At 42.3% G+C, this 25701-nt stretch overlaps 1 protein-coding gene and 3 non-coding genes across 4 annotated transcripts; all 4 read right to left on the bottom strand.

The window, feature by feature from the left end:
- Positions 1-8085: 8085 nt before the first annotated feature.
- Positions 8086-14007, bottom strand: RPL13 (ribosomal protein L13). Its single transcript, XM_072636604.1, has 6 exons — positions 13864-14007; positions 11616-11733; positions 10907-11048; positions 10503-10676; positions 8975-9031; positions 8086-8282 (listed from the first exon to the last, which is right to left on the bottom strand). Exons 2-6 carry the CDS (start codon positions 11717-11719, stop codon positions 8124-8126), a joined length of 636 nt encoding a protein of 211 aa, XP_072492705.1. The 5' UTR covers positions 11720-11733; positions 13864-14007; the 3' UTR covers positions 8086-8123.
- On the bottom strand, positions 9851-9938 carry LOC140521851 (small nucleolar RNA MBII-202). Its single transcript, XR_011973131.1, has one exon. It is a non-coding gene; the product is annotated as a small nucleolar RNA MBII-202 (small nucleolar RNA).
- LOC140521852 (small nucleolar RNA MBII-202) lies at positions 10744-10831 on the bottom strand. Its single transcript, XR_011973132.1, has one exon. It is a non-coding gene; the product is annotated as a small nucleolar RNA MBII-202 (small nucleolar RNA).
- On the bottom strand, positions 11201-11287 carry LOC140521850 (small nucleolar RNA MBII-202). Its single transcript, XR_011973130.1, has one exon. It is a non-coding gene; the product is annotated as a small nucleolar RNA MBII-202 (small nucleolar RNA).
- Positions 14008-25701: the final 11694 nt, after the last annotated feature.

Below are 25701 nucleotides of genomic sequence, written 5' to 3'. Positions count from 1 at the left end.
GCTTCCTTGGACAAGTCTAACCTTTCTGGTCTTTATTTTCATCATCTGTAGTATGAGGCTGTGAACTAGAATCAGGGATTCTTAACCCAGGGTTTGTGAACTTTTTGCTGTTTTCTAAAATATCTTAAAAATTGCATGCCAATATCATTTGTTTCCTTTGTAACCCAATGTATTTTATTTTATGCACTGAAAAATGTGATTCTGAGCAGAGGTTCATTAGGCTGCCAAAGGAATTATCAGTGACACAAAAAAAGATGAAGAAGTTCTGAACTAAATGATCTCTGATGATCTTAATTACCTCCAGGATCAAATATAACAATCCTCTGCTTGCTTTCCAAGCCTTTTATAATATGGGTCCTTCCTACCTTGGCAACCTCTCCCTCATGTCCTCTCTCACTCGCAACATCAGCTCCTCTCACCTAACACTCCATCATTTGACATCGTCACTGACTATCCCCATCCCCAGAATCCCCTCCTTCCTCATCTCCAGCTGTTTGACTTCCTTGGCTTCCTTCAAGCCTCAGCTAAAGTCTCACCTTCTGCATCATCCTTCTTCTCTCTGTTAATCATCTCCAGTCTATCCTGTATATAGCTTGTTAGCGAATAGTTGTCTGTCGTTAGACTGTGGGACTCTTTTGTCTTTCTTTGTATCCCCAATTTACTGGGGCATAGTAGGCACTTATTGATTATTGACTGACTGGTGTTTCTTCTAACTCTAAATCTGATAGTCCTAAAAACCCCAACTAAATCTAATAAAGCTCTCAATTAACTCCTGCTATCCCCCTTCCCATGGTCTTGCCTAGTTTTGTTGATGCCGCTCCATTTTTCATACCCATTTCATATCCAACTCTTTGTGACCCCATTTGGAGTTTTCTTGGCAAAGATACTGAAGTGATTTGCCATTTTCTTTCTCCAGCTCATTTTACAGAAGAGGAAACTGAGGTAAACAGGGTGAAGTGACTTGCCCGGGGTGACACAACTAGTGTCTGAGGCTGGATTTGAACCCAGGACAATGAGTCTTCCTGATTGTAGACCTAGCACTCTGTACATTATGGAGCCTCACCCCCCCAGCTGCCCCTTTGCCTAGTTAAGTGAAAAATGACTCCCATCCTCCTATCTTCTAATTTCTAGTGGTCCTACCTCCCTTTCCCTTGGTGATACTGTAACCATCCTGTGGGTACCTAGGATTCCCCCTTATCCTTTTCCATTTCCATTATGACCCTGTGACCTGAATGTCCCCTTCCTTTTAGAGTGACCCCCTCACTCTAGTGTAATATTGGACAAGTCACATCTGCTCCTTGGGCCATCCTCTTTAAAATGGAGTGCCAGCATCAGATGCCCACTCAGCTCTGAGTTTATGATCACCTTTCCTTTACAGGGAAAGGAAGGGCAGAACTGAGGAATCCCATTGTTCCACATGATATCTAAAAGGTGGGACAGGGGACTGACCTGAACATGAACAGCTCCTCTGAGAAGTCTCTCTCATTTGTTTCAGGGTGAATCCACCAACGAAAATCTAGAGTCCTGCAGAGGTAGCCCTGCCTGCCATGTTCCAGAGCAGAGCTGGCAATTTTAATGTTGCTTGGCAACAAGATGGATCACAGAGAAGATGGACTTCCAGAACAACCCACTCCACCACATACAAATTAAATCCACTTTCAAGCATTTATGCAGCTCAAGAGATTGTATGAATTTCCTGGGTTAATGGATTTGGGTTTTCAAGGCTGTTGCTTTCCCCCTCTTCACCCCTTCTCCCCTTGCTTTTCTTATTTTCCTCATCCACTTTCTGCTGCCCTTGTCTGTGCCAAACCTTTACCTAACAAGTGATTTGCTTCTCCCCAGCCCTAATTCATTTGTAGATGATTAAAATGAGACAATGCCATTTACCATTTCATGCTGTCTGATGCCAAAAATATGCCTTTGATGATCTGTTAACCTGATACTAATATTAGACATAATTTGACACTACAATCCAACCAAGGATGAGATAAGAGGCAACCTTTCTCACATTAATCCTTTCTGTACTCTCTACAACAGGCAGCCAGGAAGTCGACAAACATTTATTAAGTATTTACCATGTGCCAGGCACTACGCTAAATATGGAGCTACAAAGAAAGATAAAGATCGATAGGATACTTATTACATGATTAATAGTGCTAGGAATCATGTTAAGAGCTAGAGATTACAAATACCAGAAAACCAATTTGGAACTATGCCCCCAAAAGCTATTAAACCATGTATACCCTTTGACCCAGCAATACTGCTAGTCACTGGATCCAGATGGCTCTGGAGGAGAAGTGAGGCTGGTGACCCGTACAGCCCTCTCTCACTCACAACAAAGTCAAATACAAGTCATGTCATCATTTCTCTGATGTCATGGTCCTCTTCGAAAATGAAGGATGAAGAACACAACTGCTACTAGGTCTACACTCCAAACAGATCAAAGAAAGAGGAAAAGGATCCAAAGGGACAAAAATATTTACAGCAGCTCTTTTTGTGGTGGCAAAGAATTGGAAACTGAAAGGATGCCCATCAATTGAAGAATGCCTGAACAAGTTATGCCATATGAATGTGATGAAATATGGCAGTGTTGCAAGAAATGAAGAGGACAGTTTCATAGAAACCTAGGAAGACTTGTATGAACTGATGCAGAAGGAAGTGAGCAGGAGAACCATTTCTATAACAAGAAAATCAAATTCAAAACACTTAGGAACTTTGATCATCACATTGACCAAGCACAGTTCCAGAAGATTCATGATGAAAAGAGGTAACATCTCCTGATAGAGAGCTCTGAGGAAAGATCGAGCTATGAGATTTTTGGACATGGCCAATGCAGAAACTTGCTTTGCTTAACTACAAATGTTCGTGTATATATTTTATTTTTCTTGCTTCCTTAACACAGGAGGTGAGGTGGAAAGGACAGAAGAAGGGTCTTCATTTGAAAATTTAAATTAAAAGCAAATACCATAAAGCAAGTAAGACAATTCCTACCCTAGAAAAGTTTACATGGGGCAAGACAGCAAATAAATCGGAGTTGGAAAGAAGGGGAAATCAACTGGGGAACTGCTGAACAAGTTGTGGTATACAATTGTGATAGGATACTTTTGTGCTCTCAGAAATGATGCAAGCAAGATGGTTTCAGAAAAACCTGGGAGCGTTATATGAACTGATACAAAATGAATTGAGCAGAACCAGGAGAACATTGTACATATTAACAGAAATATTGTAATGATGATCAGCTGTGAAAGACTTGGCTACTCTGATGAATACAATGATCCAAGACACTATCCACCTCCAGAGAGAGAACTGATGGAACTCTGAGTGCTCGTTGAAACGTTTTTTTTTACTTTACTCCCTTTTGCTTGCTTGTTTGTTTTTCAACATGACTAATATGGAAATGTTTTGTGTGACTTCACAGGTATAACTGATATACTGCTTGTCCTTTCAATGGGTAGAGGAGTGGGAGAGAATTTGGAATTCAAAATTTAAAAACATAAACGTCAAAGATAAATGTAGAAATGTTTTGTGACTGCACATGTATGATCTATACATGTTTATCAATGAAGAGAAGAGGGAAGGAGGGAAGTAGAGAATTTGGAACTTGAAAATTTTTAAAAACGAATGTTAAAAATAGTTTTTACAAGTAATTGGGGTAGAGAAAATATTAAATTTAAAAATAAATGAATGAATGGATAAATAAATGACCAAAATAAAGTCTTAAAAAAAAAAAAAGAAAGTGGTATGGAATCTGGGCTCCAGCCAGATGAAGCAAATCTTAACTATCAGAAATGAGAGACACAGGGGTGGAGGCCAGGTTTGCAGTGGGGAGGTAGAGATGACTGTCAGAGTAGAGGGGGGTCAGCGACTCTTGCCATCAAGGAGTTTTTATTCAAAGGGAGGAAACAACATGCAAGTAATTGTGTACATATAAAATATAAAGAGTGCATTCCACTGGACAGAGCATTAGCCTTGGATGAGGAAAGCCTGGATCTGACACATATTGGCTGGGTGACCTTGAAAAAATTATTTAGCCTCTCAGTGTCTCAGAAAACTCTGTGGAGGCAATTTTGGCCCTGGAAATGTTCCACACTCAGTAAAATGAAATCCAGATTAAAAAAAAGAAAAGAAAAAACTTTCTCCCTTGATTTTGCTGCTTCTGTTTATTTGTTCACACCATTCCCTATACCTGGAATGCCTTCTTTCCTCCTGCTGATTTCCTATCCCTCCTTTAGAGTAGGGGGGCTTAAATTCTACATTCCCAGGAAGCTTTCCTGAGTTAGTAATGAATTTCCCCTTCACTCCTCATGGCATTTTGCTTTGCAGTTCTCTGAGGCACTTATGTCAATCAACAAATCAGTTCTTAAACATTTATTAAGCACCTACTATGTGCCATATTCTGTTCTAGGCCCTGGGAATGCAAGTACCAAAAAAGGAATCAGAAAAGCTTATGTTGTAATGGGGAAGATGACCAGACATGTGGGCATAGGAAGGATAAATATGAAGAGAATACATGCAGAGTAGTTTGCGGGGAAGGGTACTAGCAGTCAGAGGGAGCAGGGATTAGAGGGAATTTTCTCTTGAAGGAAAAGGAGTCAGTGAATCAGGCATAAGGAAGGAGTGCATTTCCTCCAGGCATTGAGTACAGGTGGATGGATGGATGGATGGATGGATGGATGGATGGATGGATGGATGGATGGATGGATGGATGATGGATGGGTGGATAGATAAAGAAATTATGTCAAAAATCAGTTTTCAAGTCATTTGGGAGTTTAAGGAGTTTGCAATGAGTTGGGATGTTTGTGAGTGTCCTTCATGCTCCTACAGGACTTATTTACCAGTTCCAATTTATCTTCCCACCTCCAGTATTGTATTTCTGACTACCCTATTTAGTCACATAGACTGTGAACTCCTTGAGAGCAGACTTCTTTTGCCTTTACTGACTTTTGGATTAGTGCTCTTGGCATCATAGCACACAGCCCACCATTAGTCAACAAGACTGCTCGCAGAACATTCCTTATCACCAAGCCAACAGAGCCCCTGTTAAGGGAAAAGTCCTGAGCAAAACTCTGGTGCAATACTGTAATCGGATGATATCAGCATGTGGTCTTTAAAAGCCAAATCTGGTTCATTTGCACATTGATTGCATTGATCTTTTCTGACAATTTCTAATATTGTTTCAGTCTATTCAATATTGAGGCAAATCTTGCCTTTAATATCAGCAATTTCCAGAGTCCCCCTTAGCCATCTGCAGAATTACTACCTTGTAGGCATACTTTAAATGTCTTGCCTTTATATATGGAAATGCCTCTTCTCCACCCTATCCTTCCAACCTTTTCTTTGGTAGCATACATTCGTAAACTAAAAGCAACTTTATTTTTTGGCAGCCTCAATCAGAATATAATCATGGCATCACAAAGACTTAGGGCAGGGAGTGAATTTTTCCAGATGAGGAAGCTGAGAGACCCTCCCTGCTGAGTTACCATTTATCCAAGATTGCAAAGATTTTTAAAAAATCTTTTTTGTTGCTATCTTTTGTTTTGACATCTTCATGCATCCCTCCTTCTCCTCCCCAGTAAGCTAGATTGATCTTTTTGTATCCCTCTCACTTAGCACAGTGCCTGGCACATAGAAGGTGTTTAATTGGCTATGCTTTGAATGGCTAAAAACGAAAAAGAAAAATACAGCTCAGCAAAGAAACAAGACTGTCTGATGGCATAGGCAGGTGCGGCAGCATGCCCACAACCCCACATATTTGGGGGGGGGGGGGGTCCCAAAGAAGCTCCATATTAAATAGTAAAAAAGGCTGGTCACCAGTGCTAGTGTTCAGTCTAGCACATCTATTAACATCAAGCTTAAACCAAAACTTCAGCTTTCCTCCCAACATGGGACATTTTGGGATTTGGGTCTCCAGCATTTAGCCTGGATGTGTCCACCACAGCCTACATGGACTTCGTGAATGCTTGTTTAGGGTCAGGGCCACCACTTCTTAGACAGGCCAATCCCCCTTGGACTCCATCATGACTTTGGTCTTTATCTGTAGGCCCTGAAGAAATAGAAGTAAGCTCCTGGACAGCAGATCCCATAACCTCAGCACTTCCTAAAGTGGGCACTTTTTAAAAGGGGATGGTGAAGTGCTGATTTTTCAATGTCAGCAGGGAACCAAATAGATAATAGAGGGAATGTGTCTGTGCCTTGGGGACATTTCCTATCAGGTTGTACCCCTTTGGACCCAGGTCCCCCATTGTTGCCTAAACTGACATGCCTAGTGGGCACCCTCTGCCTGGTGGACCACTTAGCCACCCAAACCAGCTGAACTTCTCAGGACCTTATCTTCCCTCTCCTGCCTCCTCCAAACCAAGCCCCATGACTTTTCAGTTTCCTTTTGTAAATCTTCCCCCGTTAGATCGTTGGGTCCTTGAGAACAGCAACTCTATTCATAACTTTGCTCAGTGCCTGGTACATAGCAGGTATTAAATGGGGAAAATGGGCGAGGCTGACTTCAAGGCAATCTCTTCCCCACCTCCCATTTCTGCCAGTATAATCTTCACCAAGATTGTTACAAAGAGCTCGCACTAGCCCCATCTAGTGGGCAGATGCATTTCTTCTCACAAAGCAAGGGGCTTCAGGGCCAAATATTCCTGTTACCATTTCAAGGCCCTTAACACTTTGAAATGTTTCTAAAATATGGCATAATAAAAAATTGAACAAGATATTGCATTTTTTTGTGGATCACTGTCATTTGCATGAGTTACAAGGCATCAATGAAGTTTTATAAGCCTATCACAAGAACTGCTATGGTGGTAATGAAAAAATACTGAAGTGTAATGGGTACACAAACTCATTGGTTAAGAGAAACATAAAGGAAGGGGGTTCATACATAGCCTGCAAACTGGCAAAAAAAACCAGTCAATATTTGGAGACATGGGAAGGTTGGTACATTAAACACATGCGTAGCGAATCCCAACTGGTTCAATTTTTCTGAAGATCAATTTGCAATTACAACAAAAAAAAAATAAGACTAGAATATGGCAACAGCAGTGACAGGGATAGATCCCAAGAAAGTCAGTCAAAAATAAAGTTTCAGTATACGCCATCATAGTACTATTTCTTAGAACTGAACTGAGCTCTCATCAACTGCATAATAGCTGAAAATTCTTGGCAGACCAGTATATCATACTGTACAATATAATCAGTGAGGATTCAGTGAAACATTAGCTATGCAAAACGAAATAAGTGTAACTTCTTCCCAAAGTGCATGTCAACATCCATGTAAAATGTAAAAATTAATAAGGCAACTGAATTAAAGACCATGGAGAACATTTAGAGGAAACCTCACCTCACAAGAGGAAAGTAGCACCTATAGCATGATGTCAGAAAAACTGTTGTGTTCCTAAGGACAGCTGTTTGGCCATGGATAGAACACTGGCCTCAGAGTCCTGAAGAATCATGGGTCTGGTTGGGGGGTGATCAAAGTGGAATGCAAGTAGTTGATTACTTAATGTGGGTGAGGAAAGTATGTCCAGCAATGAGCTCTACCATCAAAGAAGTTAACCCTGGAAGGCTGTCATGTCAAGGCTATTGGCATAGTAGTGGAAACAGAGCAGAGTTAGGAAGGCTTCAAGGCATCAAGTGACAGAGGTGGCCTACTAAAAGTACTATAACAGAGGTCTGGAGAGAAAGGGAAAGACCTCAAATCTTCCTCCCTTTTCTTAGGCTTAGGTAACAGAAGCCTCATTGAGTGGATGATTTTTAAGATAAAATCGTATGGTAAAACCAAAGTACCCAATCACCAAATGAACGGACAACATTGGAGATGGGATTTCTCCACCAAGGCACTTAAGGTTCTCAATGGAAACAACAGCTAGACAATGAACTGAAAGCCATTTTAAGGAAGAGAGCGAGGCCCAGGTGTTTTATCTCCACAACCCAAAGCCTATGTCAGCAGTATTTTCGTGCTCCTGAGGGACAACCACACCTGTTCAGAACAAGGAGAACCATCTGCTCCCAGGCCTCCTCCCCCAGACAGAATGGCTTTTTAATCCCTCTCCAGCTCTGTACCGGTGACCCAAGACAACGTCACACAGCTATTTTGTATTATTTTATTCAAAGTTCTCAGAGGCTCTTTACTTTTTCTTCTCAACATCTTGCTCTGCAGCCTCCTTGGCTCGTTTTGCCCGGATTCCAAAGAGACGGGCATTGGCCCGGGCCATTCGAAGACTAGCGAATGCCTTGAAATTCTTCTCGTCTTCAGTAATGACACGAGCTTTCTCTTTCTTGTAGACCTGAAGGAGCAGAAAGACCTCTCCTTATCTCACAGGACATTATTTCCATCTAGGTTCCCCTACAACCTGACAGTCGGCCTGTCCCCAGCAGCAGACCTTACTGGGTACTCTTGGATTTGAATTGTTACTAATAATTTTATCAAAAGAGTCATCTCTGTCAACTTGGAGAAGCTGACCGAACAACAAAAGAATCTAGAACAAGTTTGAGGAAAGCCCCAAGGTACCTACAGAAGAGTTACTAACATCAGGCTAGTAAAATGCTATTTGAGACTGGCCAAAAAAAAAAAAAATACAAAAACATACATTCCATTATCTTATAGAGACACTTACATCCTGGTATAAATAATTCCTTCCAACCAGAGAAAATTTTCAATTATACCTTCTGTGTTTATTCTACCTCCCTCCAGTCCACTACATTAAAGCTGCATCACAGATGCAACACGATGTAGGGCCAACTCCAGGGTTGGGAAAAGTAATTCAATTGGACCCAAGGGAAATAACTCAGATTTCTCCTTCCTAAGCATTCAAGGTTAAACTTCCAAAGACCTTTCTCCAAGGTGCCCACCCTCCCCCATCCCACCCCCCAGAGATAGGACAAGTCCAGTCTTTCCCTCTTCCATCTCCTCAGAAGAAATCCCAGTAAGAGTCATGTGGGCAGGGATCCCCCTCTGCTCATGAATTAGTTCACTTACATTTCTGATAGGCATAACTGGTCCTGTAAGCTGGGTTGCCAACTTGAGTTCTTCAGCCTGTAACAAGAGAATACATTTTCAGTGTTTTGCCTACAACAATTAGTGACACTATCTCAAATATACACAGACCAAGGAGTTTCTGTGACTACTGTCTTTGTTTAGATATGGAAGGAAGGGGAAAAATTTGAGAGACCTTGTCACATGCAAATAGTAATGCATGTTGGTTAAGGATAAAGATTAAAATACATTACCATTAAGCAGAATTCTAGGTCTTATTCAAAAATGAGAGACACAATTTTACAAACTGTTGTAGACCTCCATAACCTCAAATAGTAAACTAACATTCACTCAGTTGGTGCTTTAGTGTTTGTCCTTTCTATCTGAGGCAGGGGAAGGAGAATATACTCCTAAATTCAAATGTTTACTAATATCAACACAGGTACCCTCAAACATCTTAGAAAGTTTTTGTAGAGTGCTCTATACTTTTTACATCCAATGAATTTTTGTGTTAACATTTATGCGATGGTATTCTACAGATGTTTTTTGAAGGAAAAGATCCATCAGTGTTATTATCAGTGTCGAGTAAAATAGGAGAGAAACTTACATGAACTTGTTTTACTGTTCATCAGAATGAATAATTTTAGAAGATTAAATTTCTATTTCTGTAGAGGGGACAACCATCCTCCCAATTATTTAAGTTGCAAACTCAGGTGTCATCATGGCACCTCCCTCTCACTCCTCCATATCCAATCTCTTGTTGCCAAGTCTTATTGATTCTACTTTGATTTTTAACCATCCCAAGATGTCACCTATACCCCAAAAAGATAAATATTAAGTGCTGCTCACACCCTGTGACTTCTACATCCTACAGAAAGGGACCAGGCTGTAACAGTCATCAGAAGGAAAAGGGTTCAAATGTACATTCATCAGAGGCAGTACAGAGATTCCGGAGACTATGTCATCATTTGACTGTGCAAAGGCCCTCCCATCCTCATTCCGGCTACCAATTAGTTGCCTTACCTCCCTCCAATCAACTCCAGCATCCCCCATCCCATGAAGCTTAAGACTGAGTTACATTGGCCTCCTGTTGTTCCTCACAAGTCCGGAAATTCCCTGCCCTCTAAGTCATTTTTACTTGTTCTCCTCCATGCCAGGAATTCTTCCCTCCTCCCCCTTTCTCTACCTCTTTCCTTCTCTACCCAGAAGTCTCAGCCACCTTCCATAAGAAGTCTTTGCTGGTCAACCCTACTCTACATCAGTGCCTTTCCTCTGCTGATTATTTCCAATCTATCCTGCATGTAGCTTGTCTGTATGGTTTTCTCACTGTCTACTCCATTAGACTATGAGTTCCTTGAAAGCAGGGACTATTTTTTGCCTTTCATGTAACCCTGTTAGTATGGTGGTTAGCACACAGTAGGTGTTTAATAAATAAATGCCTACTAGCAAAATTGAAGTAAATAAAATGAGTTGACTATCAGTCCTCTACACATAAAGGTCCCATGCCATCTATTCCATGTACTATACTTACTGAGCTATCTCCCTTCTTGGGTGCAGATGGTTTCCTTGGGAAGAGTATCAGTTTGGAACGATATTCTTTCAGCCGCTGTACATTTGCCTGGAGAGACTCTGTAGACTTATTTCGGCGACGAGGGTCCACGGAGATACCAATGGTTCGTGCCACTTTTTTATGGATACCAGCCACCTAGACCCCATAAAGATAACTATTAAGTGCTGCTTACACCCCGTAACTCCTACATCCTACAGAAAGAGACCAGGCTGTAACAGTCATCAGATGGAAAAGGGTTCAAATACACATTCATCAGAGGCAGTACAGAGATTCCGGAGACTATGTCATCATTTGACTGTGCAACCAAGGCAGAAACAAGTACTATGCGGGGTCTAGTTAAAACATAAGGTTTCCATTTAACTTACCCGAAGCTCTTCCAAGCTGAATCCTCTACCAGCACGTACTTTGGTGTGGTATCGGACAGTAGGGCACCTCACGATGGGCCGGATAGGACCGGATGCAGGGCGAGGAGCAATTCGGCGGGCTTTTGCTTGACGAGCCTTTCGCCTATTCAATGAGACACAGGAATTATTTTCCTACCCCTGCTTGAGGATCAGCCCAGGGATAAGGCAACAACAATAAAGAGATGTCTTCTAGACATTTTGGACACACCAAACATTAAATGCTATCAAAGGCCTGTAACTCCTCTGTCTTAATAAAAGGGATCACAACAGTCATCAGATGGAAAAGGGTTCAAATGTACTTTCATCAGAGGCAGTACAGAGATTCCGGAGAAAATGTCATCATTTGACTGTGAGATCAAATTTCTTCTAAGACATCTAACCTCTGGTCCACTCTCAGTTAATTTCATTCAAAATACAAACTATAGCCCAATTCAACCAGAATAAAAATGCCACCATAAAAATTAAATATGACTAGAAGACCAAGAGACATGGTCCCCACTTTTACCAGGGACAGAGGTAAAGGAGGTGGCTTAAGTTCTGCCCTTCTGAACCAGAATCAGAGCACTGAGACTTTGTCTAAAACTCTTATTTCAGATGAGGAAACCAAGGACTAGGAGGTGACTTCAAACAGAAAAGCAACGAACCAACTAAAATCTCTCATATTACTTACCTTCTGATCTTCCTGGCTGGCTGGTTAAACCATGTAGCAACTCGTCTTTGCCAGTCTTTGTGGAAATGGGGCTTCAGAATCATGCCATTTCGGCTGGGCGCCATGGCTGCTTAGGGCCCTGCAGACAAGCAATAACACCGCACATTATAAACATATAAACCTAGTCAGCAGTTTCATGGCTACTCTATGCTGCACTTACCCAATTTCATGATATACTCTATAATCTGCTTTAATGCTCAATTCAGTAAATACTTCCTAGGTACCTTTGTACAAGCTGATGTGTTAGATGCTACAGTCTGATCTCAAGATCTTATTTTGGGAGAGAAGAGACTGCTGTACCTACAAGGTACAAAAATAAAGCAGCCCTAGGAATAAAGACCTGGACAACCTGAAATAATATAGGGGGAGGATACCAAGAAGAAGCTAGGAACATTTTTATTCTTTAAGAAAAGCAAAAAAGAAAAGTTACAATTTACATTTAGATAGCACTTCCATGTTTACAGCTAAGTGTTTTAAATACATTCTTCTGAATCGTCACAGCAAGCCTGTAGCCTGTAAGGTAGGGGCTATTATCTCCATTTTTAGGAAGATAATGAGAAAGGTTTAAGACCTGAACTAAGGTGTCTGGCATAATGGTGGAAAGATGGGATAGTTGCAAGAATTTTAAAACTTTGAACTTAGATATGAAGGAAAAATCATGAATAGAATATGGAGTTGCAAAAGTGAGTAATTACAAGTAGCTGAGGTCCTGGGTATAATATGAAAGCTAAAAAGAAGTTAGTATTAGTATTACTGGCATGTGCAGAAAGCAGTTGGAGAAAGATTGGAGCCCAAGAAAAGATTCGGGATTATCTGCATGAAGCTAAGTGAAACTAGAAGCTGAGGGGGGCACTAAAACAAGTAGAAAAACTAGGAGAAAGTAGTTGCCATAAAACTGAAGACGGTGCACAGATCCTATGTTTTATCCGTATCTTTGGATTTTATCTGTTTCCCCTTCCCCTTAGCCCACAATCCATCAACTGTTCTGCCACCACACACACATATCTTTTCCGCTCCTTATCTCACTCCCCCAGTTTCTCGAACTGCCATGATTCCTGAACTGGGCTATCTCTGTGACAGATGAGGAAATTAAAGCTGGGGCCTTAAGTGACTTGCTCAGGGTCACAAAGCCAATAAACATAACGCAGAATCTGATCAACTCATATCAAGTTCGGTGCTCTACCCCACTACCTTCAGGAATGAGAACAAAATCATTAAGGGTCTGCAGTGGACAAGGGGCACCCTGGGCCTCCATCCAGTCTACTAGCGTAAAGATAAGCGTTCCCGAAGCAGGGATCTAACGTGGTCCTTCCGTTCTACACGAAGCTCCAGGGCTCCCTGCTGCTTCTAGAATCACACACAAGTTCCTCCAGCCCACAGGGCCCCACAGGCCCCACAGGGCCCCACAAGGCCCCACAAGGCCCCACGGCTGGAATGCTCTGCAACGTCTCCTTCCCCTTCCCCAAATTACTCCGTATTTGTTCATCTGGGCGAAGGAGGGATGGCCTTTAGGGATGTACCGCACGGTGCGACGTAGGGACAACTTAACGTTAGTTCAGCCCAATGCTGGGAACAACGTCCAACGAGGCTGGAAGGCCCCGGTCCGGCCCGCCCGGCCCGCTCCATGCGCTCCCCGCCCTTCGCAGCGTCCTGCCGAGCCCCTCCCGAGCTCGGACCCACGCCTCGCCCGATCTCCCCAAGCAGCGGGGTGGGGGTGGGGGCCTACGGGACCGGGCCGGGCCCTTCCCAGCCTTCCCCTTCATCAGCGCCCAAAAACCTCTGCTAAGTCCCAGGGCCCGAGAATCTTGGCGCCGCCCACAGAGCTGCAGAAGCCGCGGCCTGCTTCTGGGAGGTCGCGGAGCCCGAAATCGGGCTCACCTGACGCGGCGCCTCCCGCCACCCTCGCCTCGGGACAACGTGCTACAAGACCTGCCGCCGACCTGGTTCCTTCCCTGGCGACCGCCTAGGTCTCCCGCGGGGAAGCCACGTTCCCGCCAGCCTGGGGCTAGGCCAGGCCGAGGCCTCGGGAGGCCCGGCGCCGCGAGTCCGGAGGGGAAGCAAAAGACCCATGGCAGGGCTCTCGACCTCGGCTGTGGGCCTCACTGCCCAGATCCAGGCCCACCGCTGCCGTCCAGGTCGAGAAGGGGTCCAGATGACCCAACCCGGGGACGGATGGCAGCGGATGGCTTCGGCCACGTATTCCCCTTACCTCCTCACGGGCACCTCAGCCGATCGGAAAGGAAAGCGACGTCCCGAAGCACGCTGGGATAGCGATGATTTCAGCCTATCAGAGACCCCGACGCTTTCCAGCCAATCGGAGCTTTCAGTGGAGGCGGAAACGCGCAACAGGGGCAAAGGGGTTCAGCAGCCTACGGGATAAACTAATTTTTCCCTTCACCAAGATGGCGCCAACCTTAAAGGTACATGACTTCATTTTTCTCCACGACCGATCGCAGCAATAAAACTTGAAGTCACCGAAGTAATTTGGTTAGCGTTATTTCCTGTTGATTGTACCTTGCAGATGCGAAAAACCACAAATTCTCCTTTATTTGAAATGTGTCCTTTTCTGGATTAAAAAACTATAACAAACCAGTGAAAAGAACTCTGTACCAAGGCAGGAGACTTGGTTTCCTTTGTGGCAGTGATCAATTTCACTCCTGCTAATTTCGTGTTCTTGACGCTCTCACCCACTCCTTTCTCACCTGTCAGCTACGGATCCAATGGGAAACCAGCTCTGCTGACTGGGGACCCCCCAGGGTGAACTCTGGGGGGGCAGTAGTGGTGACTGTAGACAGAGGGGCGCACAAGGTGGATTAGCTGCGTTTGGCACTTCCCTGCGTTCGTCCAGCCTGCGCTGGTGACCTCATCAGCTCCCCTGCATCTAGTTAGCATCCCTAGGAGGAGGAGCCTTGAGTCCACTCACACAAAGCCAAGCTCTGCTGACCACCAACTGCCCCTTATAAACCTCCTATGTTAGGTGGGTTTTAGTGGCATAATGTGAATTTTTGTAACTACTTCTTAGAGTTCAGTGTCCCAGGATCCATAGCCATAACAATCTCTTGTTCCCACAATTATGGTTCAAAGCATCTCTACCACCCTTGTGCAGAATTATATAATGATAGATTACATCAGCATCTACCGCAGCTGCCCAGTGAGATACAGGGTGACTAGGAAATGCTGGAGGACTTGTGCTCCCCTGATCAGCAACCCCCTTCCCAGAAAACTAGACTAGAATAAAGCTGATTATGAACCCTTTTTTAGTGTCTTCCCCGTCTGACCAGATCAAGAGTGAACCTGCCCTAGCAGCCCTCCTGTGAACTGTATTTTATCTATCTTACAAACCTCAAACTGAATGTTGCACTACAGGTCCAGAACTGAGCTCATTCTTTCCCCCAAAATGCCCCCCTCTTCCTTATCACTGTCGCCTTCTTGCTGTAGAGGGTATCCACCATGCCAGTCACAAAGGCTCATTTTTAAGTCCTCTCTTCTCTCACCCTTTCACCTCCCCCCCACACCCCCCCCCACACCCCCACACCCACCATACCCAATCTGTGGCCAGGGTCCAACATTTTCTCCTTACTTCTCTCCAACATGCCCTTCTCTCCTCTGGTCTTGCCATCTCAATGCAGGTACCAGCTCACCTCACCCTTCCTCTATAGCAATAACCTGCTGGTGGTCTGAAAGGGGAAGGATTAAATGAGCTAGAGGTCCTAAGTCCACTCAAATCAAAGAGGTTTTTATGAATGGAGGACCCTGTGCTAACTGATGAGGATACAAAGAAAAAGAAGTTCACAGTTTAATGGGGGAGACATGAAAATAATTATGAACAGACAAGCAGCCTATATCAGATTGCTTGTTGTCTTGGGAAGGGAGAGAGAAAAAATTTGCAACTCAAAATCTTATGAGTGAATGATGAAAACTAAAATTAATTAATTTTTAAAAGATATATACAGAGTACATTGAAGATAACCACAGAGGAATGGTGCTAGCATTAAAGGGTACTCAACAAAAACTTCTTTTAGAAGGTAAGATGTTAGCAGTCTTTGAGGGAATTCAGAGAAGCCAGGAGTCAAAGATGAGGAAGGAGAGCATTCCAGGCCTGGGGGGATAGCCAAGGAAAATGCCTGGAAGCAGATAAAGCCTCTTGTGTGAGGCCCAAAAAGCAGGCTGGTGTCCCTGGATCAAAGGATACTTGGAAGGGAGTAAAGGTGTAAGAAGACTAGAAAGGAGGGGGAGGCAGGTTATGAAGGCCTTTAAAGGCCAAAAGGTGAATTTTATATTTGATCCGGGAAGGAAAAAAGAGCCACTGGATTTGACTGAATGGGGTATATTTGTATAACATGTTCAGATCAATGCTTTTGGGGGGATTATTTTGATGGATAAGTGGAGAATGGACTAGAGCAGGCAGAGATTTGTGGCAAGGAAACCAAACAGTAGGCTATTGTAGTAGTTTAGGTGTGAGAGGATGTGGCCTGCACTGGGGTGTCAGTGGAGGGAAGATAATACAGCATATTTAGCAATCAGTTCATAAGAGATGGAAGTGAGGAGCCAAGGTTTAGACTGGGGGGAGGGTAGTGCCCTAAGTAGATCTATGATCCTATAATAAAACTTTTTTAGGTCTCTAATGATTTCCTTATTATAAAATTCAATGGCTTTTTTAGTCATTGCCCTTGACCTCTCTGAATCTGGCACTGCTCAAATCCTCCCCATCCCCCACCCCTTTCTTAATATTCTCTCCTCCTCTGGCTTCCAGAACACTGTACTCATAATTCTTCTTCTAGCTCTTTGAGCACTCTGCTGAAAATGTTGCCTCATTCTCCTTTCTTCTTCTTAAATGTGGACACCCTCCAAGACTGTCTTTCTCCCTCATTTTTTTCTACATACTTCACCTTAGTCAATGAGATGATTAGATATCTTCTTTCATGGTTTCAACTGCTGCTCTCCAACATGGTTAAATCAGTTCACAACTCCACCAACAGTACATTAGTGTCCCAGTTTTCATACATCCCCTCCAACATTTATCATTTTCCTTTTCTGTCATATTAGCCAATCTAATAGCTTAAGAGTGGTTTTAATTTGCATTTCTCTAATCAGTAGTAATTTAGAGCATTTTTTCATGACTATAGTTAGCTTTGATTTCTTTGTCTGAAAACTGCCAGTTCATATCCTTTGACCAAATATTTATCAATTGGGGAATGACTTGTATTCTTATAAATTTGACTCAGTTCTCTATAGAAATAAGGCCTTTATCAGAGATACCTGCTGCAAAAAAATTTTCCCAGTTTTCTTCTTTATAATTTTGGTTTCATTTGTGCAAAAGCTTTTTAATTTTTATATGATAAAAATTATCCATTTTACATTTAATAATGCTTCTATGTCTTGTTTGGTCCCAAATCCTTCCCTTATTCATAAATCTGACAGGTAAATTGTTCCATGCTCTCCTAATCTGTTTATGGTATCACCCTTTAAGTGTAAATAATGTGCCCATTTTGACCTTATTTTGGAATACAATGTGAAATGTTGGTCTAGACTTAGGTTCTGTCACACTGCAAAATGTTTTTAAAAGCATAAAATACACGAAATCACAAAAGAAATGAATATATGTGTGTATATGTATATATAGGTGTATACATATATGTGTGTATACACACATACACACGCACAAAACACAAAGTTCATTGATACCAGGTTAATAGCTACCCCAAGGCAACTCAATGATCCAAGACAACTCTGACAGACTTACAATGAAAAATGCTATCCATCTCCAGAGAAAAATCTGATGGTGTCTCAATACGCATTGAATCACTTTTTAAAATTTCATTTTTCTTGAGTTTTTTTAATTGTTTTCTTTCACAGCATGACTAATATGAATATGAAAGAAAAAAAAAGAATTGCCACCCCAAAACATTCAGGGAAATGCAAAAAAAATGAGCTATTAGTATCTGTCCTGGAGGTCTTAATCTAATAGGAGGCTTGCATTTGTAAATCACACACTGGAATTATTGTAATGGCTTCCTATTCTTTCAGTCTGTCCCTTCTCATACTTTCTCTAAACAAAAACCTTCAAGGAATCCCCCACTGCCTAATAAGTAAAATATATACTTCTTTTCCTGACACTTACAGCCTCACACAATCAGGCTCCAACCTACTTTTTCAAGGTTATCTCAACTTTCCTCTTTGCTACATCTAGCCAAACCAAGCCACTCCTATATCCTCATCATGTCCATCCTTCACCTATCCCTGTGCCTTGGGTCATATCACACTGTCCCCTCCTCTCTCATCTCCAATCTTAATTATCTTCCCAGGTGAAATTCTTCCCCTCAAAGTTCAGTTCAGAATCCATCTCCTTCAAACCCCTTCCCTCTCTGGGTACTGGGTAAAGTGACTGATTCTCAATATTCTCCTAATACTCTGTTTAAATCTTTTCTTCATACTGATTCCACCCTGGCCCATATTCATTGTGTACATCTCAACTCTATAAGATTATACTCAAGTAAGGCCTGACTCTGAGCTAAGACTTACTGAGCTAGTTCCAGAGATTCTTCAGAAACACCTGGAGAACATGGCTGACTGCAAGCACTCCCAGACACATGCAGCATACAGCCCAGGGCTGTCCTTTGGGAAATCACAGAAAGCCCCCAAGTGGGGGGTGGAGCACATACAAAGGATGTGCACATTCCCAGGAGAACGCAAGTAGCTTGAGGGCAGAGACTTTCATTTTTGTTCCTGTCAAATCGATAGTTAGGAAATTCAAGTCTGACCTTGTCAGCTCTCCTATTCAATAAACTCCAGGGCTCTCCACGACCTCCGGGATCAAATATAAAGTCCTGTTTGGCTTTGAAAGGCCTTCCTAACCTGCCTCTTCCCTCCCCTCCACACCTCTCCAGTCTTTTTACACCTGATGCTCCTCTATGTACTTTGCCACCCAGTGACAATGGTCTCCTTGTCTTTCCTCACACAAGACACTCCATCACCTGACTGAGCATTCTCCCTTGTCGGTCCTCCATACCTGGAATGCTCTCCCACCACATCTCTGTCCCTTGGCTTCCTTCAAGCCTTTGTCTTTATTTACATCCCCAATGCTTCCCACAGTTTTTGGCAAAGCTGAGCTGACTTGAGCCAACTACAGAGGCAGCTAGGTGGCGTAGGAGATTGAGTGTTGGCTGTAGAGTCTGAAGTTTGTCTCAGACAAATAGCTAGCTGTGTATCCCTGGGCAAGCCACTCTGAATTCACAGTCCTCAGCCCCAGTTCTCCCCTCTGTAAATCAGAGACAGTACTCACCTCACCAGGATGCTATGAATAACATATGGGAACATCTTCTCAGTAAATATATTCTGCCAATGCAGAATGGGACTGAGAGATAACCTAAGGAAAATGCTTACACAAAGATGAGCTATCATTCTGGTACATCACACAAAGCAAAAGCCCAGGACAGGTTGAATTAAAGTGTTTTGATTTGAGGGCAGAGTTGGTTTTATTTCATTGCCATATCTGTACTGCCTTGAGCAGGCACCAAGCACTCGGCCCTTTACCAATTTAAGGCCTAAAAGAAAAGAAGCTGGGAGTATGTTATAGAGAATGCATATCAAACTGGCATCAAAGTCTGGAAGACCATCTCTGACCCATAAGACCACTCAGTCCCTTTTTGCCTTGGCAAAGTATGTTTACACAGAAGACATTCCCTATGCTAATGATAACACAGAAATGATACAAAAAAATTACTGCCCACTGCATATTTTTGGCTATGGGCTTCGGTTTGCTACAAATAATTTGGTGAATTATTACTAGATAAAACTTAGGAACTCCTTTCTTAAATTTAGAAACCACTTCCAAATACCTGCTTGTAATCCTTCTTGGTTCTTTTACACTTAACCGTGGAACATTCAGCACTTTCCTGATACTTACAATCTTCTTTAAAGGGAAAAGTGTGGTATAATTTTTTTTTAAGTTAAAATGTCTCACATTCTTGACACCTCTCATTTTGACCCCAAATAAGCCCGTGCCCAACATCTTAATTCCTAATGAGCCAGTTATACATGTACAGTCATCTTGATACCACTTCTGAAGAAGAATCTTTAAATGATCGCTCATGTTGCTTGAAAAATGTTTAGTTTTGAAAATATCATGCCACTCAGCAGTACAAATGATACACCACGGCCTCATTTGTACCCCAAGGCCCTCAGTTAAGACACATATCCTCTGAATGTATTTTTATAGGGCTGAAGTCACAATAAATCTTCAAAGGATCAAGGTGATCAATTTATTTATAGACTTTTCAAGAAGTTGTAACACATACATTCCTTTAATCTTCTAAGCAAAAGTAAGCATGTCAGGTCAAAGGAAGATCAATTCACAAATACTTTTCTGTATATTCAGGTTTTTTGGTGGGGGAAGGCAAGGAAATTGGGGTTAAGTGACTTGCCCAAGGTCACACAGATAGTGTTAAGTGTCTGAGGCTCACATTTGAACTCAGGTCCTCCTGACTCCAGGGCCAGTGTTCTGTTCACTTTGCCACCTAGCTACCCCTGTATATTTGTTTTTAAGCCTTCTGGAGAACAAGACCTGTCTTCTGCCTTTCTTTATGTCCCAAGCACTGTCCCACGTACACTGTAAATGTTGACTTTGCTGACTTGTCATTTTGCTTAACTGGACTATACTTTTTTGATGTGCTTTGCTAAAATTTATCATAAAAAAAAGAAAATTCAGTAAAGGTCCCTTCTTTAGAAAAATGAGCAAAGGTATGATAATTTGAGGACAAAGAAAACACAACTTTACCAATGCTGTGCATACTGACACAAGACGACAACCTAATCCCACCTTCCTGGGCCAAAGCCCTTTATTAGAGTTGCCAGCTTTTTGCGTACTTTACTATCAATGGCTGGCAATTGCTTATTGTTGTATGCCCAGCGTATTTTAGTTTCAAGTAACCCCAGCCTTTGGTCTTTTCAAAGGCAGGCAAATCAATTCTATTCCATTGAACAAACATTTTCAAAGCATCTACTTTGTGCAAGACATTGGGATACAAAGGTTAAGAGAAGAAAGTGCCTTCCTTTAGGCCAATTATAATCTGTACTCTGGCAATGTAGTTGGTATTAAGAGTAAGTATGCAACACAGTGACCCATAAACACAAAGAAGAGATTGTGACCAAACTTGAGGAGGGAGAGGGCACTTTTAGCGGGGAAAGATTTCCTCGAGGTGGTGCCTGGACTGGGTCTAGAAGGAAGAGGATTTAAACTGGTAGAGATGAAGGGAGGGGGAGAATTGAGAGAGGAGGAGGATTGGATGGGGGGCGCGGGGATCATCTCTGACAATGCAGGGATGTGGCCAAGGCCTCAACGAGGTGGTCCAGCTTGGCTAGAATGTGGAATTTGTAAAGGATGACTACAAAACAAAAATGAAAGTTACACTAAGGAGTTGGTATTTCATCAAAGAGGAAGCCTGGAGCCACTGAAGCCTTCAAACTGTGGCATACAGGTATCGTGTTGTTTCTGCTGAAAACCATCAAGTTCTTTTGGAGTTCAGTAATGAGTCCCCGTCCTGTGCTATCCTAACAGCCTCTCTCGTATCCATTCTCCACAGAGGTGCCCTGTCCATTGGACCCAGGCAGGTCATTACTCATGACAACCTTCAACAGTTTTCCGAAGGCCCCTGCCTGGCATGTCAAATCATTCACTAGCTGACTCCAGGAGACTTTTCCAGGCTCATTTCATATTCACCCACTGGACACTAGCCAAACCGAATGACTCGCTGTTCTCTATACTTGGCAACCACCTCTTGCCTCTACACCCTTTGCACAGGCAGTCCCTCAGGTGTAGGTCATACCTGGACTACTTATCCTCATTTCTGCTCCTTAGAATCCCTCTTATTCATCAAGAGGAATTCATGGTCGACCTCCAACAAGATTTTCTGGGTCCCCTAAGTTGTTCTTTCTTCAAATTATCAAGCATATTTTCATGTTACATTGCTTCTAGGAGAGGCAGGGGCTGTTTTCTGTCTGTATTCCAGTACCTAGTGCAATTCCTTGTATGAACTAGAAAAATGCTTGTTGGACCCCTTTTGTAATATCAGAAAACTGGAAAGGGGATGAGGGCCTTCAGTTGGAAATGGCTCAACAAATCACAGCTTATGAAGGTTCTATCATTGCGCTATGAGAAAATAGAGGCCATTCTCGGTGAGCTCCCTCTTCTTTCCTCTTTATCTCCTATCACTCATGTCCCGTCCACCACTCTTCTTCACCTCCATCTGATGTGATAAAATGGCCTTACTCCTCACCAAGGCTAACCCCTCTAATTATTCAAGTGATCTCACTCTACCTCTCTCCTCCAACAGATGCACTCCCTTTGCCTTCCACACTCTATCACTTATTTTCACTCCCTCCACAGGCTCATTTCCCACTGCCTACAAACATGCCCTTGTTTCCCCCATCCTGAAAATATTTCTCACTTAATCCTTCTACCCCTATCATCCGTATCTCTTCTGCCTTTTGGGGCTATAAAGTGCCTCCACTTTTTCTCCTCTCTCTTAACCCCTTATAACCTGAGGTTCCAATTACATCATTTTACCAAACCTACTTTCTAATCAATATTCTTAGTTGCCAAATCCAAGAGCCTTTTCTCAGTTTTCATTTCGCTTAACCATTCATCAGCCTTTGACACTACTGAGCGTTTCTCTCTTCCTTGTCACAGTCTGCTCTCTAGGCTTTCCTCCTACCAATCTGACCACTCCTCAGTCTCCTTTGCTGGATCCTCCCCCAGATCTCACCCTCTTAACTGTAGATGTCCCTCATGGTTCTTCTGTCCTGGCCCTTTTCATAGTCTACTCCCTTTATATTCCTCTTCATTTGGTGATCTCAATGGCTTCCATGGATTTAATTCTCTCTCTAAACCGATGACTAACAAATCGACCTATCCTGCATCAAATTCTCTACTGACCTCCAATCACGCCTGTCTTTCAGACATCTCAAATTGGATGTCCAGTAGACATCTTAAATTCAGTATGTCCAAAACACAACTCATTATCTTCACTAGATCCTCCCTGGACCCACCTTTCCTATTACTGTACAGAGTTAACCCCATCCATCCAGTCCCTCAGACAACCTAGAAGTCATACTGGACTCCTTACTCACCTCCCCCACCCCCATCCCCATAAGCAAGTAGTCACCAAGGCCTGTTGATTTCACCTTTGAAACATCCTTCTCTTCTCTGACTCTAGTACAGGACCTCATCACCTTACCTGGACTGAGGCGGGGTGATGGGTGGGGGGTCGTCTGCCTGCCTCAAGTCTCTCCCCACTCCAATCATATGACACCCCTACTTCTTGCTCAATAAACTCCAGTGGCTCCCTATCACCCCCAGGATCAAAGCCCTTCCTTAGGGCATTCAAAGCCCTTTATAACCAAGTCCTCTCCTTCCCTTCCAATCTTATTATACCCTATTGTCTCCAGGCTATTCCATAACAAAACACTTCACCTCTCTGAGCATTTTCTTTGGTTGTCCCCCATTTTCGGAATGCTAGACCTCCTCTGCTCCAGATCCCTTTTAAGCCCCAACTAAAATTTCACCTTCTACAGGAAACCTTTCCTAACTCCTCCTGCCTTTCTTCCTTCATTTATTTATCTTGTATATAGATTACACTGTATATATTTGTTTGTATGTCTTTCCCGTTAGACTGTCAGCTCCTTCAGGACAGGGACTGCCTTTTGCTTCTTATTGTAACCTCAGGGCTTATCATAGTGGGGACTTAATAAATGTTTACTGATTAAACTGATTTAAGGGACTGTTTCAGTGAAACCTTGGAAGACGTGTATAAACTGATGAAATGTAAAATGAGCAGAATGAGAACAATTTATACAAAAATATGTAAAAAAACCAAATTTTAAAAGTCTTAAAGAATTGATCAAAGCAATGAATAGTTCCAAAGGATCAATGAAGCATACAACCTACCTCCTGAGATTCAAATAATGCACTCCAGGGGTAGAGTGAGACATACCTTGTTCTGGACACGGACAATGGAGAAATCTGCTTTGCTTGGTTATGTTTCTTAGTATAAAAATTGTGTTTTCCTTCTATTCTTTTCTCAATGTGTTTGGGGAAGAGGAGGGAGTTGGGAGCAAGTGAAAATACATTTTTTCTAATTTACAAAAAGAAAAATGTTTGTTGGCTTGGATTAGTACCAGAGAAGTGAGTGTGATATCCAGTCCATACATGTGTTTAGAATACTCCACTCCAAATTTTTAGATGATACCAGGAATTGCCCACTACCCTGCCTTTCTTCCCTCCATTCTTACATCTTTACCACCCCTCTCCATGAAAGGCACATTTGTGTACATGTTATAATCCATGTTTCCTCCCTCCAAAAGAATCTGGCTTTTCTGGGGAAGGAATTTTTCATTTTACCTTTCAATATTTCCCCAGTGCCTTGCTGAGTAAATAACTAATAACTGTCATTGAACTGGATTTCATGAGGGACCCTATTCACTTTTTTACTCAACAGTTATCAAGATCATATATTGAAGTAATTGGCAACAAGCTTCTTGTCCTATGTAGCATTTTGCAAAGTCCAGGATCTTCAAAACTGCTGCCAAATAGTTATATTTTAAAAAATCATATAACTGTAAAACTTCAACAAGTTGGCAAAAAGCAGAAGAAAATTATGTCAGAGATACTTAAGCCTAAAATGTGCAACTCCTGGACTTGGATACAAACCATTCTTTTCAACAATCAAATAAAATGTGTACTTGTCTATATTGGTAGAAACAGCAGCTATATGGCACCAAGTAGGTCTCTTTCAGTCCAGGAAGAGGTACTTTTGTCCACACAATAAACTGGTTCCAGAAATCATATGTGAATTAAATTTCTGTGATGAAAGACCAAAGAAATTAACTATAAATTTTACCTTGAATGCCTTGCTAAAATAAATCCTTTTTACACTTTCCTATTCCAGGACAGATGTGTGTCTATCTCATCAATTCCACTCTAAGAAGATTCTACAGATTTTCTGACACTCTCTCTGGAATTTCATCTCCATGACATTTCAGCCAGTACAGAATACCTCCCTCAAAACTTGCCTAGTAATCTAACTAGATTTCCTTCTCAAAAAGCAGTGAATTATGGTCTAGCAATGAATAAAATACTCCGAGGCACTGTCCTGCAAGATTCTAAGAACATGGGAAAAAAAGATTCTAAAATAGACCCGAGCCTGGCAGGAAATAATAAAGTGTTTGCACAGATGCCAGGAATCACGTGAGCCAGAGGCTTCATCGTATGACCAGGTCATGTCCACCAACAGCTAACTTTCTTTCAGCTAGGTAGTGCCCCTAGACTCTGGACAGATTCCAAAGCTAAGCCAGGAGACTATTTCCAGCATGGTATTGCCTTGGGAAGTCTGCTCTGGACTAGCAATCTGGAGGATTTCCAGGGGAGCAAATTAATTCTAGGACTTTTGGAATTCTATCTGTACCATCTCCACGATGCACAATTGCCATCCTACAATTCATTCATTACAGGTATTTATAATTATTACACAACAGGTGTTACTTCTTGGAAACTGATTTCTAATACAACACGATACTAATTAGATCACACTTCAAGGTTTACAAAGACATATGTATTTGTAATCTCATTTAGTCCTCACCACTACCCTATGAAATATCCCTGTATACAGATGAGAAAATCAAGGTTCCAAAAAATGATATGTACAAGGTCACCCCACTTGCAGATGGTCTCTTCTAAGTGTACCACTATTTCCACCCCACCAGATTGCCACCTTTAAAATGCTAAAAAAAGAATTTGATTTATTTCATTTCCTGTACTCCTACAGACTCGATGATCTGTTAAGACTCAATAGAACAATTCACTTGGGGATTTAATCATAGTATGAATTAAACTGGGTCCCTTTGTAGGCTTTTCTGGATGGTCACCTGAATGAAGATACGCATTCCAAAATCAATTGTGTGCCTAAGCTATCCTAAGCTTGTATCCTATTAGTCGAAGTTTCTGCTGGGCTACGGAAATCTACCACAAAGTCCTAGGGACTAGCAGAGTGCC

This window comes from Notamacropus eugenii, chromosome 1 (assembly GCF_028372415.1).
Source record: "Notamacropus eugenii isolate mMacEug1 chromosome 1, mMacEug1.pri_v2, whole genome shotgun sequence".
Lineage (NCBI taxonomy): Eukaryota > Metazoa > Chordata > Mammalia > Diprotodontia > Macropodidae > Notamacropus > Notamacropus eugenii.
The sequence above is the reverse complement of the archived record's forward strand: the minus strand, read 5'-3'. Positions and strand labels throughout refer to the sequence as shown.

Excerpts from the sequence above, each read along its gene's own strand:
- RPL13 (XM_072636604.1), bottom strand. The coding sequence starts at position 11,719 with ATGGCGCCCAGCCGAAATGGCATGATTCTGAAGCCCCATTTCCACAAA. Across the intron at positions 11,049-11,615 it reads CCAGCCAGGAAGATCAGAAG|GCGAAAGGCTCGTCAAGCAA; the intron begins GTAAGTAATATG and ends CTCATTGAATAG. Across the intron at positions 8,283-8,974 it reads CAGTTATGCCTATCAGAAAT|GTCTACAAGAAAGAGAAAGC; the intron begins GTAAGTGAACTA and ends CTGCTCCTTCAG.